This window comes from Mastigoproctus giganteus, chromosome 12 (genome assembly GCF_048544385.1).
Source record: "Mastigoproctus giganteus isolate SK-2022 chromosome 12, ASM4854438v1, whole genome shotgun sequence".
Taxonomy (NCBI): domain Eukaryota; kingdom Metazoa; phylum Arthropoda; class Arachnida; order Uropygi; family Thelyphonidae; genus Mastigoproctus; species Mastigoproctus giganteus.
In genome coordinates this window covers 30,903,614-30,917,557 of record NC_143586.1, presented here as the reverse complement: position 1 = coordinate 30,917,557, position 13,944 = coordinate 30,903,614, and the positions used below count along the sequence as shown (strand labels likewise).

The window sequence follows — 13,944 nt, the reverse complement described above, 5'->3', positions numbered from 1 at the left end:
TGAAGCACAGTGGTATTAAGGGTAAGTTGCTACAATGGATAAAAAGATGGCTGAGTGGGAGAAGAGAGAGGATGGTAATCAATGGGTGCTGCTCTTCATGGACTAATGTTATTAGTGGAGTCCCACAGGGTTCAGTATTGGGTCCACTGCTGTTTTGTATATTTATCAATGATATTGATGAAGGTATATCAGGCTTAGTGTCGAAGTTTGCAGATGATACAAAGGTTGGTAGGGTTGTTAATGACAGTAATGGCAGTGTGCTACTGCAACAGGATCTAGAAAATTTGGGAAGATGGGCTGAGAAGTGGCAACTGAAGTTTAACATTGACAAATGCAAAGTACTGCATATGGGTAGAAATAATACCACAGGAACATACCAACTATGTGATACTACACTTAGGGTGGTGGTGGTAGAAAATTTAAAGGATCTAGGAGTAATTGTGTTAGTTGGCAGTGGGGAACCCACCAGGAGAAGGGGCAGGAGAGACACACATTTACTTCATTCAAAAATCTGCATTCTCACTCTACTTGATACGGAGTAATGAGTTTCTGAAAATTTATTTATGTTTTTTATATGATTGAATATTTCATGGAAGGGAAACACATTTCACCATAATAACGTGAAAACCCAAAGAATTCTAGCCATCGGTACCATAGCAAATGCATGAAGATTGAGTTTACTACCCGTTTATAATTGATTACACTAATAGAAAACACCAATAAACCAGAAACTGCAAATTGTTTTTATTGTTTTATGGTAGTGACCTCCAGAAATGTGCTTTAGAAAAATATCACAAAGGCGATAACAACTACTGAGTCAACAGCAGGGATTCATAAAAAGGAATGGAAACTTGAAAATTACATCTAACATAATAGCAGGGTTTTCTCAGCACAAAAGCGCAAAAATACCGTGCTACGTGACATTTCCAGCAATTCTCAAACCGTGTTAGAGCAAAACCTTGTTGTAGTAGTATCATGTTATGCGAGGATTGCCACAATTTATCAATCGTGTTAGAGCGAAACCATGTTGTAGAAGTACCGTGTTATATGGGGGTTGCCTGTAATAGCATTTAAAAAAGAATGGACTAGTTAGAAGCAAAAGTGTATATGGTAATAAAATATTAGAGCAAGTAAGCAATTTTAAGTATCTTGCTACATCCTTTCATATGAAGATGGAAAAGATATTGAAATCAAAAAAAAAATTGTGTCAAGGCTATAAGGAATGACAAATGATATATTCAGACCATCTAAAGTTCAAAATGCTTGTTCAGAATAATCACCCGAGAGGGCATAAATTCAAATTGAGGAAAGACAGATGTAGGATAGATGTGTGGAAGTTTGCGCCTTTAGCTAGCGGGTAGTTGGTTGGTGGAACAGACTTCCATCCTTTGTTGTGGAAGTTGATAGCCTAAATAAATTTAAGGCTGAGCTGGACAGGTATTTGAAATGAACGGAGGGGTGAAATGAGAGCGTTTTTTTTTGGCTGATGCTGCATAAGCTTGCTTTCTTGCATCATATGCCTCTACTAATGCTAATGAACCAAAATAAAAATATACGAGGTGGGGGTGTTCAAAAAAAGTTTGTATTCATTCAGAAGCAGTTGTAATAGAAGTTTGAAACAAACATCGTATATTACACTTTTTCAACATAGTCACCAGACAAAATGACACATTTCTGTCACCTTTCAACACACTTTCACGTTTCCCTTGCAGAAAGACGGACTGAATCTGTGATCTGTATTCCACTTTATTCAACATGACACTTCGTTCAGCACTGCAAAGAAAAAAAAAAAAAAATGAATTGTCAGATCACAACCAAAATTTGTGTGGTTGCTATAGAGATTTCAAGGTATCAAACAAAAAAAGTTTCATCTTTCTATCACAACTAATTTTGAATGAATACAAATCTTTTTTGAATGCCTCACTCAATATATGGTACAGTATAAAGATTAATCCTTATTATTATTTAAAATTTATATAATACTTCAGTTTTTATTTACATATTATTTTGTCAATTACTCAATTATTATTAACTATAGATATCATAAAATGCAATAATTACAATGATGATAAACCACAAACAATGAAGAGAACTTAAAGTTCTGTACTTAATTAAGGATCATTGAGGGCTTGAATAATAGTAGGGTGGTTGTAGTTATTACTATTTTATTGGCAACCAAAAATTGCCTTTAAAAGTTGCAATTATTTTGAAACAAATTTTAATATTTATTAAAAAGATATTTTTGAGTCCATGAGCTCATTCACAAATTTTGCTATTTGCAATCATCCCAGGAATGTATTAGGAACTTATGAATACTAAGGGCAGGGTGTGCTTGTTATCTTGTAGTACTATCAAACCTAAAACAATACAGGTGATCCCCGCTTAACGCTGATAATTCGTTCCGTAAAAACAGAGCGCTAAGTGAATCCGCGCTAAGCGAGCGCCGCATTCCCATAAGGTAACATATGTATTTGTGAGTTGTGGTCGGTGCCATAGGATATCTCTTAATCAATAATAAACAGTAGTGAAAAGATGCACAAATGTCGGTCAAAATATTTAATATTCAAATATTTGTACATATAAAATATTCTGCATTACATACGTATATAATTATGTGGTAACTACTTACGTATTAAAATTAAACTTAAAATTTCAATTAAAATCATGAATTTAATTGATCTAAATTAATTTAATTCATGAATTTAATCATGAAAAATGTGTGATTTTGGGTTGAACTTTGGCCTTCTTCCAAATAAACTAAAAGGGGTATTAATTTTAAATCCCCCGCAGTTAGCACGCAACAATAAAGTCAACCAATCCTTTGCCGCTTTGAAACCTGGCATGTTTTTTTCTTCTTTCAATATGAAACTTCTTTTAGGCATTCATTTCTACAAAAGTCCTGCTTCATCTATGTTAAAAACTTGTTGAGAAGTATAACACATAATATCCCTCTTAAATAATTTTAAGAAGTTCTTTTTTGAAAGTTTCGGCTCCTTGATCTGCACTTGCGGCTTCTCCCTGGATTTTAAATCTATTCAACCAGCCCTTAATTAGTTTTAAATGGTTTCCACAGTTTTTTTTGTTTTTTTTTTTAGGTGAGTTTTGCTTCAGATCATTACATTGGCTAATCTCTCTCTCTCTCTCTCTCTTTTTAATAATATTTAAACTTAACTGAATTCTGCATTGGGTATTATCTTCAATAAAAATTAGTTAAAGTCTTTCCTCCGTAGCCGAGTGGTCATGAGTGGGAGTGCAGTAGCACACGCTCTTTGAGTAGACGGGGTTCAAGCCCCTGACTGCTGAATACGGTCGATCTGCCAACCCACACTGGACCAGCGTGGCAGATTATGGTCCATTTCCCTCAGCATGAATTGTTGAGGAGGCTTCCATCCTGCAGTGGGTTGATAATGGCTGCACTTTACTTTCCATTTCAATCCTAATAGCCGGTCTAGACCTAGTTGCTTGCAGTGGAACAGCTATCTTTCCCGCTGCTAAAATTAATTCTTTATTTTTTTTTTTTTATAATTGTTCTTGCAGTTAAACTTCAAGTCCTAAATTATGGCATACATCCGCTTGTCTTTGACCGGAGTTGATTCGTTTCAAAACGTCTAATTTAATTTTCAAATTCAGTCTTTTTCTTACATTTATAGTCTTCGTACTGCACTCAGACGTTGTTGCTTTTTCATTCTTATCAGCAGTGGCGGATTACCCATTAAGGCAATGAGGCACATGCCTAGGAGCCCCAGGCATTGGGGGTGCCCCAAGCCAAGACATTTTCCTATAGTGTTCTAAAATAGATTAATGTTTTCAGTAAACATCATAAAAATCTTGATTAATTTAAGTGAAAATTCAAAAGTACAAAATTTCATTTATTTGCCACCTAACTTTTTATTTAATTTTTATTCTTTTTTTTTTATTGTTATTATTTTTTTGGGGGGCCCCAAATATAATTTGCCTAGGGGCCCCAACTATCCTTAATCCGCCACTGCTTATCGGCCATTATTAACTCTTCGAAAATGTAACTGCATTGGTTGCATTAATTATGATACAATGTTCAAGTAAACTGTCCGTTATGCACGATGTCTAAATCTGTACTGTACTTTCGTCCAGCAAACAGACTAGACTTCGGATAAATGCATATAACGCAAATATTACAAGCAATATACTTGATCATTTTTTAAAATGTTGATCTCGGAACTACGTAACAAGTCACTGTACTGCAATTAAATTAGCGTGCCAGAAATTTCACTGAGCGTGGGAAAAATTTCTCAAGTCGTGGGAAGATTTTCAAGATATCGACTCCATCAAATGAAAACGATTTCGTTAAATATGCCAAAAATGCAATCTGTAAAAGGGCGTTATAGTGATCTGTGACAGCATTATAGTCAGATATGGGTTATAATATAAGAACAGCGTTATAGCGAATCAGCGTAAAGCGAACCGCGTTATAACGGGGGTCTGCTGTACTCATATGTGAATACTAAATTAAAAAATTAATTTAGTATTCACATATGAGCCCATCAGCTATCTGCTTAGGATCATTGGTGGACTGTATGATTCACTCCCTTCCCTACATACATGATCAAATTTGAACTATGGATATTATTTTTTTTCCACTCCTAATGGGAATAAATAAAGAGTAAGTATCTTCTGCATGTTACTTGAAGTCTAATAACCAGTCTTTCTAGAAAATAAGTTCTGAAAAAAAAAAAAATAAATAAATAAATAAAAAAAAAAATCAGCAAGCAGTAGAAATGTGTGATATACCATACATATTTCAAATAACAGTCAGGGATAGGTTCAATAAAAGCTATGAACTGTCAATACTTACTCCATTATCAAACTTATTTTTAACAAAACAGACAATGCTGTGATTGGTAAATAACATATTAAAATAAACATTATTAAATAAAAATTTATTGAAATAAAACATGCACAAGCAATATTGTTTTTGTTTCTGATGGTTAATTTTTCAATTGGAGGAAGCAAGCAGAAATCTTGTATTGGGCTGGTTATTTTAAATAATTAATGTAATTTCGGTTGATCAGTTGCCTAGCTTACTGGGTTTTTTTTTTTTTTTCCTAAAATAAATGTATAATCATTTAATCAGATCATTTAATTTTCTTTTGAACATACAGCTTCTTTTCAATATCCAGATCCATACTGATAACCATTTTTGCAAACCTTTAAAACTTCCATTTTTATTTCAATATTTAATTCTTTCTATTTTTTTTTTTTTTTTTTGTTCATTGCTTACAGTACAGGTAGTAAGAATATATATATAGGAACTGTGTATAAATTTTTACACAAAAAATAAGCAATGCAAGCTCACAGACAACCATAAACCAAAGAGATGCTAGTGAGAAAGAGTGTAATATAACAATGCATGGGTTTCATGCATGTAATAGCAGACAAGGTGTCAAATATATATGCACGTAACTTGAAACATGCGATATGGCACATCATAATAGGATGATCTGTGTTTGTTTATAAAATATACAGAGAAAATGTATTAACCATTCATATATTTGGCTAGGTAAATTATAAATTTAATCTCAAAAATTTTAAAATAATTACCTTTGAAATTAGTTTATTGCAATATAAAGAGAGAAAAGCAATATTAAATATTTAAATTTTGGATAAAGTGAACAAAATTAAGTGTGCATTTTACCGATTTGGAAATATATTTCTCATGCATATATCCATTCTGGTGGAATATGAAGTACCTGACCCCCCATCCAAAAGGATATGTGTGCTGCACTTTGCTGATCATATATTTTGGAGTACAAATTGGACAATATTTCAAGAAACACGCAAATAAATTTATAATTTTTTATTCAAAATTTTATATTTCTGGAACATAACCAATTTAATAATATTAGCATATATTACCAATCAACTGGATTTGTAGCATGTTGAAGAAGATATGGAGATCTTTCATTTGACAGTCTGTTACTATGCTGTTTTTCTCCAGATGAACTTCCTGAAGAACAGTCTGTTGAAGTTGATGATATTTCAGATGCCATAATGGATCTTTCAAATTTTGGTATTAAAAAATGTGGTCTGCAAATAAAAAGATTCAGAATTAATATGCCATAAGATTTATATACACAAACTGTCTTTTAACTGCTTATGTTTTTTTTGTTTTTTTTAAATTAAGCTATTGCATTAAGCCTGATTAACAGAACGCATACCCTTTTACAAAATGCAGACTATTTTTTTTTTATCTTGATAAAAATTTGCACACTTCTTAACCAACATTATATGGATTAGCCCATTTAACACAACGTAGCAGTTAGCAGTCATAAAAAAAATAGTCTAAAGGGAGAAAAATAGTGCAGCCTACTTTTTGCTTCTTTCAACAAGGCAAACAATGGAGCCTATTTCATCTTGTTTCAGGATAGCAAATCAAAATAAAATTACCTCACAGGGGAACCTCAAGTGCAACAGATGTTCCAAAACTGAGGTGTAAACAGACATAGCACGTGGTAAATTTTCACAATTGGAGGCATTTTATTGACAACTGTCGAAGTGGTAAATGTAGTTGTTTGAACAAAAAGAGTCCACTAGTTCTGGGCATACACATATGGCATCCACTCAAAAAACTGCAGTGAGACCAGAAGACAAATGCAGAGAACTGAGAAGTGAAAAAGGGGAACACATCAATGCAAATGTGTTGGTAGCTTGCTGCTGGGTATGAAGAATATGTTGAACAGAAACAAGTTTGTACATATAGAGTACTGCATTCCGAACTGGACATGGTGATATAAACAATGAGCCATGCCCATTCTAGCAGTATGGGCAGGAGCATGATTGATTGATTGATTTCATTAATTATGGCAGCTTAGGCCATCATGCACTAAGTCAAACAGGCGGAGACAGTGTTCAACAACCCATACACATTCCCAACTTGGCACACTCAGACCTTCTCCTTGAACCTCTCAAACAGCATTTATCAGGTATGTGATGATGTGAATAATGATGCTGTGGTGCTGACAGTCTCGTTACAGGTGTTGACTATGACTTATTTTTGAAGGACACTGATATATTGGTTTCTACCTGGGAAAAGTATCTAAACAGTGGTGGTGGTGATTACACAGAAAAGTAATATTACATCTGTAATTACATGTGCAAGCAGTAATAAATGTTGCTGCATCAGTGTCCTTTCATACCTTGTTTTGGAACATCCCTCATATTGCACATCTTGTTCACAGACTGTAAGCATGAGTTCCAGTGGGGCAATGCACAATTTAAATTTTAGTTTGTTTGTTTTTTGGTTTTTAGGAGCATTAGCAACTAAGGCCATATTGCTCCGGGGATATGCGGTGGTCATTCCCTGACCTTTCTGCATCCTCCGTATTTGGTGGGCACGGGCTCGAACCCCAGTCTAATCAAGAAGCGTGTGCTACGCACTGCTGCTCCTGCCCACCTGGCTACGGAGGCGCCTTTAAATTTTAGTAGCCACCATCTTGATACAAGAGTAGACTGAAATATAAAAATATGCTAAACAATCCCCTACCATACACACATTTTTAATTTGGTTTAGATCAATGGCAAACACAAAAATTATTAAGGGATAAACAGCACACACAGTGATTTCATAAGCCTACTTTTTACTTTTGGAAAGAAAGATAAAAATGGTATATCATTTCAAAATATTTTCAGGTAAAAAACAGTTGTGACAATTTTTCAGACCATTATTCTAAATTTTAAAAATCATCCAATTAAATTAAAAATAAATTATTTTTATTGCTGAAAAGTATGGTACAAGTACCAGGAACAATAAGAGTTTTACATTAGGGCAGAAAATGATGCATGTGATAAAAATTGGAAAAAGGAAAAGTTACATAAGAAATAAGTTACACAAAAATTAAAAAGCATATAAAAAAGGAAATTATAATAAATAAGAAAATATAAAGATAAAAAAATATGAATATCATAGCACAAATCAAGAATAATGACATGGAAGTTTGATCAAAGTCAAACCATGGATTTTGATCAAACAAATGCTATTAACTATTAACTTTATCTCTTAACTATTAACTATCTATTAACTTTTACAGATTCATATTTTATTTCAAATTTGTCACAAAATTAATGGTAATTTCATATCAATTGAAAAAAAATTACTTTTGTAATTTTAAAAGTGTTCACCTTAGTTGACTTTAATTGTTACCAAAAGAATTGGGACACTATCAGAAAAGTATATTTTATGTTAATTTTTGGTTATACAACTATTACAAAAGACAGTGCAACAGCACGCAGGCTGTTGCACTGTCTTCAAGGAAATGTTGCACTGATAAGCTACAGAATGAAGGAGTTACAATTGATGAGCCACACAGATATAAGCTCAGTGAATTTGAACACGAAACAGGTTGGACACCACAAGGCAGGATATGAGGATACAACAAATTTGGAGCTTCTTAACATTCAAAAGACCTCACCCAGAATCATGTGTGCAAACTAAAAGCAGCTGGCTATGCCAAATTTCACCATCAACAGGGAGGTTGCATACTTTGACAACAATATATCGCTAAACACTGGGTCGCAATTTTCAGAAAAACTATATGAACAAACTTACCAAATTACTCAAAATGTAAGAGAACAAAGGAGCAGTTGCACTAACAACTGCTCCTATGTTCCCAGCATTATGTCAAACGAGGTTCCATGACAGACTGCTTATCCCAAAGCTTTCATCAAAGAAATGTACAGTGCCAGGTGCAATGGCATCAGGCTTAGAGGAAATATCCTCTTAAGAAATAACAAAAAAAAAAAAAAAAAAAATCTGGGGTCATGAATCGCAATGATGGAAGAACTTACATGCAACATAGTCTGAAAAAAACTGTCTCATCCAACTATGAAACATTAGTAGTATTTTATGGATTGGGCCTTTCATAGCATGTTATTGGGCTGATGGTTTTTAAGGTGGTACTATCTTGCAGGAGTAATACTGTGACTGTACTGATAACATCACTGCTCTAACAGCAATGCTTTTTTTTTGGTAGTTGTTGGTGCATCGGCTTCTGTGGCCATAATGCACCTCCCAAGGTTTTTGTAGTACTTTGATCCAAGCCCGAGGCAGGATTCGAACCCGCGACCTTTGGGTTGCCAGGAACAGCAATGCAATTTTATGGTGCAGAACATTGTCTATCAACAGGACAATATACCTAGTCACAAAACTGAGTATATAATATCTGAGTTTGGGGAAAATGTGACTTGACAGACTGGCCTGCTCAGTATCCCAATAGGTTTCAAGCAGAAAAAGTGAGGGATAAACAAAAAAAAATGGGTAAAATCTCATCCATAGAGGCCAACATCACCATCTAATAATTTTCCTAGCACAGAGGTGGCCAACTCACAGCATAAAGCAGCTCATTAGTAGAATACCTCCCGATGTGAAAAAAGAAATGTTAAAAATAATATAACTATAAATTAGATCTAATATAGTTAGGGAAGGAAATAAATTAGATATAAAAATTATATAACTTTTACTACCAAAAATTATGATCTGGGTTTTAATGTGATGAGAAACTATGGTTCACATTTAATGCCTTTTAATTGAGCACAGATAAGTAGGCACAAGACAGCCTCCATAGCTGAATGGTCAAGGGTGGGAGTGCAGTAGCACAAGCTCTTTGAATAGACTGAGTTTCAAGCCCCTGACTGCTAAATAAGGTCAATCTGCCGACCCAAACTGGATCAGCATGCGTGATTATGGTCCATTTCCCTCAACATGAATCATTGAGGAGGCTTCCATTCTGCAGTGAATTGATAATGGCTGCAGTTTACCTTTAATAGGTTATTTGTTATTTGGTTTTTTTTTTAGGAGCATTAGCAACTAAGGCCATATTGCTCCGGTGCGGTGGTCATTCCCTGACCTTTCCGCATCCTCCGTATTTGGTGGTGACGGGCTCGAACCCCAGTCTAATCAAGACCTTTAATAGGTACATTGGTTGGCAAGCTCCTACTTCTGTTAAGTCAAACATTTATTCATTGATCTAAATTAAATTTATTTTATAAATGTAAAATTATTTCAATTTTTTTATTGCAAGTGCTCATCTTCAAGTCCTCTTTACAGAACAAAAACATTTTCTGATCAGTGGGGAGGGTATTAATTCAAGTAGCTTATGGATCCACCCATAGGTGGCATGAAATGCATTTGCAACATAATATGTAGCATGTTGCAGAAAAAGGTAAGTCACCCCAGGCCTAGCTGAACAATTGAAAACTGTTCTGCTAGATAAATGGGGAAATATTTCTATTTTGTATTTTTTTTCACGACTTTATGATGTGTCATAAATTGGCTGAAGTATTTCACAACGATTGTTGTTTGGGGAGGGAGGGATTTCTTGGTTGATGAATGCTTTGTACTGTGCCACTTCCTATGTTTTTACCTGTGATCATTTTTATTATATATTATGGCTTTTTTTTTTTTATGTCTGTACAGGTGAATGTTTACAAGGCAATATGCATGTTGTGCAGGCTGATAAACCTGGAATTATTATTATTGTTGTTGCTCTTATATTATTTCTCCCTGATTGGGGGATTCCACTTCATGACAGGTACTGCTACCAAGTACACAGGGTGGTTGTAATGTCTGGTGTTACTGTCGGTCAAGGAAATCTCTGACTATCCTACAGGTGTTCAGGATTGCGACTTTCTGGAGTTCCTTGTAGGCGTTCTCTGGGAGACCTATTGCTGCTAGGCTGCTATGTAGAGTCTTTGGTACCATACCGGTTGTTGACATGATGATTGGGATGGTTGATACTTCTTGTATTTGCCACATCTCCTTGATCTCATGTCTCGGGTTTGTGTACTTCCTAATTTTTTCCTCTTGGGTTTTCTGGACATTGCTAGTGTTGGGCACCGCTATGTCAATCAGGTAGGTAGCCTTTTCCATCTTGTCCACAAGGGTTATGTCCGGTCTGTTGTGCGGGATGGTCTTATCCATTATTATGGCGCGGTCCCAGTACAGCTTGTAGGTTCGGGTCTCTAGTACTGCCTGGGATTCGTACTTGTAGTATGGTACACTTTCTTTGGTCAACTGGTATTTCCTCGCTAGCTTTTGATGTATTATCCTGGCTACCTGGTCATGTCTATGAGTGTACTCAGTCTGGGTGATCACCTTGCACCCCGCGGTGATGTGTTGGTTCGTTTCTGAGGCCAGGTGGCATCGTCGACATGTGTCATCTGACATTCTGGGCTCCTTTGCAATGTATTTTCTATAGTTTCTGGTGTTGATTACCTGGTCTTGGATGGCCAGCATGAATCCTTCAGTCTTGGGGAAGAGTGTCCCGCTTGTGAGCCATGCATTGGAAGCAATGTTATTGATATGATCTTGATGGAAGTCATTGTAGTGTCTGCCATGGAGTGTCTTCTTTGCCCATCTTTCTATCTTCGTTTCTTGTACCATTTGGGCGGGAGGGGTTTCCTCGCTTAGGTTGAGTGGGATATACCACTTATCTATCTTCCTTATGGCCTGTGGAGTGGTGCTGTGTTGTTCTCGAAGTAATCCATCAGGTTAACTATCACTGTTTTCTGTTCTGTCAGGTCTATCAGGCCCCTTCCTCCCTCTTTCCGAGGTATTGTTATTCTCTCCACTGCTCACTTCGGGTGGTGTTGGAGACTCTTGGTCATCATTTTACTTGTCTTTCACATGATATCTTCTAGCTCGGTGTTAGTCCAATCTATGACTTCAAATGTGTATGTTATTACTGGAGCTGCATAGATGTTTATGGCTTTAACTGTATTCCCTCCGTTCAATTTTGCTTTCAGCAGGCTTCTGAGTCTCTGATGATATTTTTCGGTCAGGCACTTCTTGATTTCCTTGTGTTCCAACTGCTCAGGCTGCATCATCCCTAGGTATTTGTAGGTCTCTCCTTCTGTCATAGCTTCAATCTCTTTACCAGTCAGCAGCTGGTAGTTTTGGCCAACTAATTTTCCCTGGTGCAGTGTGTGGGTCTTGCATTTTTCTAGACCAAATTCCATCCTGATGTCCTTGCTGAATTCTTCGGTGATCCGGAGTAGTTGCTGGAGTTGCTTCTCGGCTGCCGCATAGAGCTTGATGTCATCCATGTACATCAGGTGGGTGAGGGTGTACAGGTTCTTTCTTCCTTCTTTGAAGTTATATCCATACTTGCTGCCGTTGAGCATGGTGGATTTATTATTATTATTATTAGCCATATGGTGCAAGGAAGTCAGAGGCTTATGATGCACCAGCCAAAAAAAAAAATTTCTGAACTACCCAGAGAGAGAGAGAGAGAAATAAAAGGGAATCACCAAGGAAGAGAAGAGTGATGATATCCAGCTCAGGACCCTGGGTGTGCCAAGCCCATACTCACCAGATGTGAACCTCTGAATAGCTTCACAAAGGAAAAATATACTTCTCCCTCTGGCTTAAATTGGCTAGCTACAGTCTTGACTGTTGAGGCCATTAATTCAGCAGTGAGAGTGCAAATCTTATTATACAATCAGTAATGCAGCATCTGAGAGGTGCCAATTTTCATTTTAATTTCTGGAAAAACTTTTTGGTGTTTTTGAATGTCCAAGGACTATACCAATATTTCAGTTTTTAAAAAATTGCAATACTTACTATATCTTTTTTTTAATAAAAAATAAATTATTATAAAATGCAGATATATGTTCAATTTGAAAAGACTGTTAAGTGCCCAAAATTTTAAGCATATGCATGCACTTACATTTCTGCTTATTACTTCAAAAAAAATTAAAAAATATGTACATATTAGATATGTATATATATGTAAAAAATACATATGTACATAGATATGTATATATATGTACATATGTAGAATAGTATCTATTATACATATGTATAATCAATCAATTATATCAATTTTCAAATTTTTTCAAAATTTTATTTCAGATTTGGCACACACCTCGCAATGCACAACATGTGATACCTAATTATCTTGCTGCTCACATAATAGCATACATCTTAAATGAATATCATGCAGCATTTCTGCACCTTTACTATGTGACTACAATAACAAACCTTTCAAAACAACCCCTGCGTGACCACAGACGCTTACTGAACTATGGGAGTGGAAAGGCAGTTAACCTTGAAAGTTAAACATGGAATTTGAAACTTTGTAGCAAAGTCAGTTCCCACAGCACTATTCATGCAAATGAAAAAAGTGTCACATAAATGATGGCACAGCACCTGAAAGGTGTTTGCATTTAATTACTCTACAAAAAAACAAAAATAATAATCGAGGAACTATTGAGTTAAAAGCTTGACTATATTCATAAAGCTAGAAATAATTTCAGATTTTTAATTAATAATTAAAGGGTAACTTGGAGTGTTTTTATTTTTAAAGGCACTTACTTGTCAGGTGCCTCTCAAGAAACACCTGTGCCACCACTTTTGGGTTTAGAATTCCTCCCGTCACTAAAAGAATTTGAACCCAGACTGCTTCAAATGAGTGACAAGTAGCAAATTCATTATACCAACACACAGAGATTACATGCTGTATTACAAATTGGTAAAGGATCCACACCACATTAAAACCTGATCTGTAAACCACTGTTGAATTTCCTAGTGTCTCAATACTTTTGATAACAATGTTTATTTGTGGGTATATAAATATTACAATGAAATTTAAGTGCCTAACATATTTTGTTCATTATAGTCAATTTTCACTATCATAAGCAAAACTATATGCTTTTAATATTCAAAATTTTTGTTAATAATAATAAAAATAAATTTTTATAAAATAGTTTATTATTTTTATCACTTGTCATTTTCAAAAAAAAAAAACAGAAAAAATTAATTCTGAAAATTAAAAAAAAAAAAAAAGTATTAAGCACTTGAACCTAGGTTCATATTAAAAATTTTCTCTAAAATAACTTAATATAATAATTTAAGTAATAATTAAATAAACTTTCTCTCTTTTATAGAGTTTATAGAAATTAATCAAGAAATAT

At 35.0% G+C, this 13,944-nt stretch overlaps 1 protein-coding gene across 2 annotated transcripts in view; it reads right to left on the bottom strand.

Annotated features, from left to right (window-relative positions):
* Window positions 1–13,944, bottom strand: part of LOC150076847 (spermatogenesis-associated protein 20) — a 108,140-nt gene that overhangs the window by 76,340 nt on the left and 17,856 nt on the right. For both annotated transcript variants that reach the window (XM_090386050.1, XM_090386051.1), the window contains exon 2: window positions 5,893–6,063. In XM_090386050.1, the coding sequence (XP_090242176.1) occupies window positions 5,893–6,063 (171 nt within the window). The remainder of the gene's footprint in view (window positions 1–5,892; window positions 6,064–13,944) is intronic.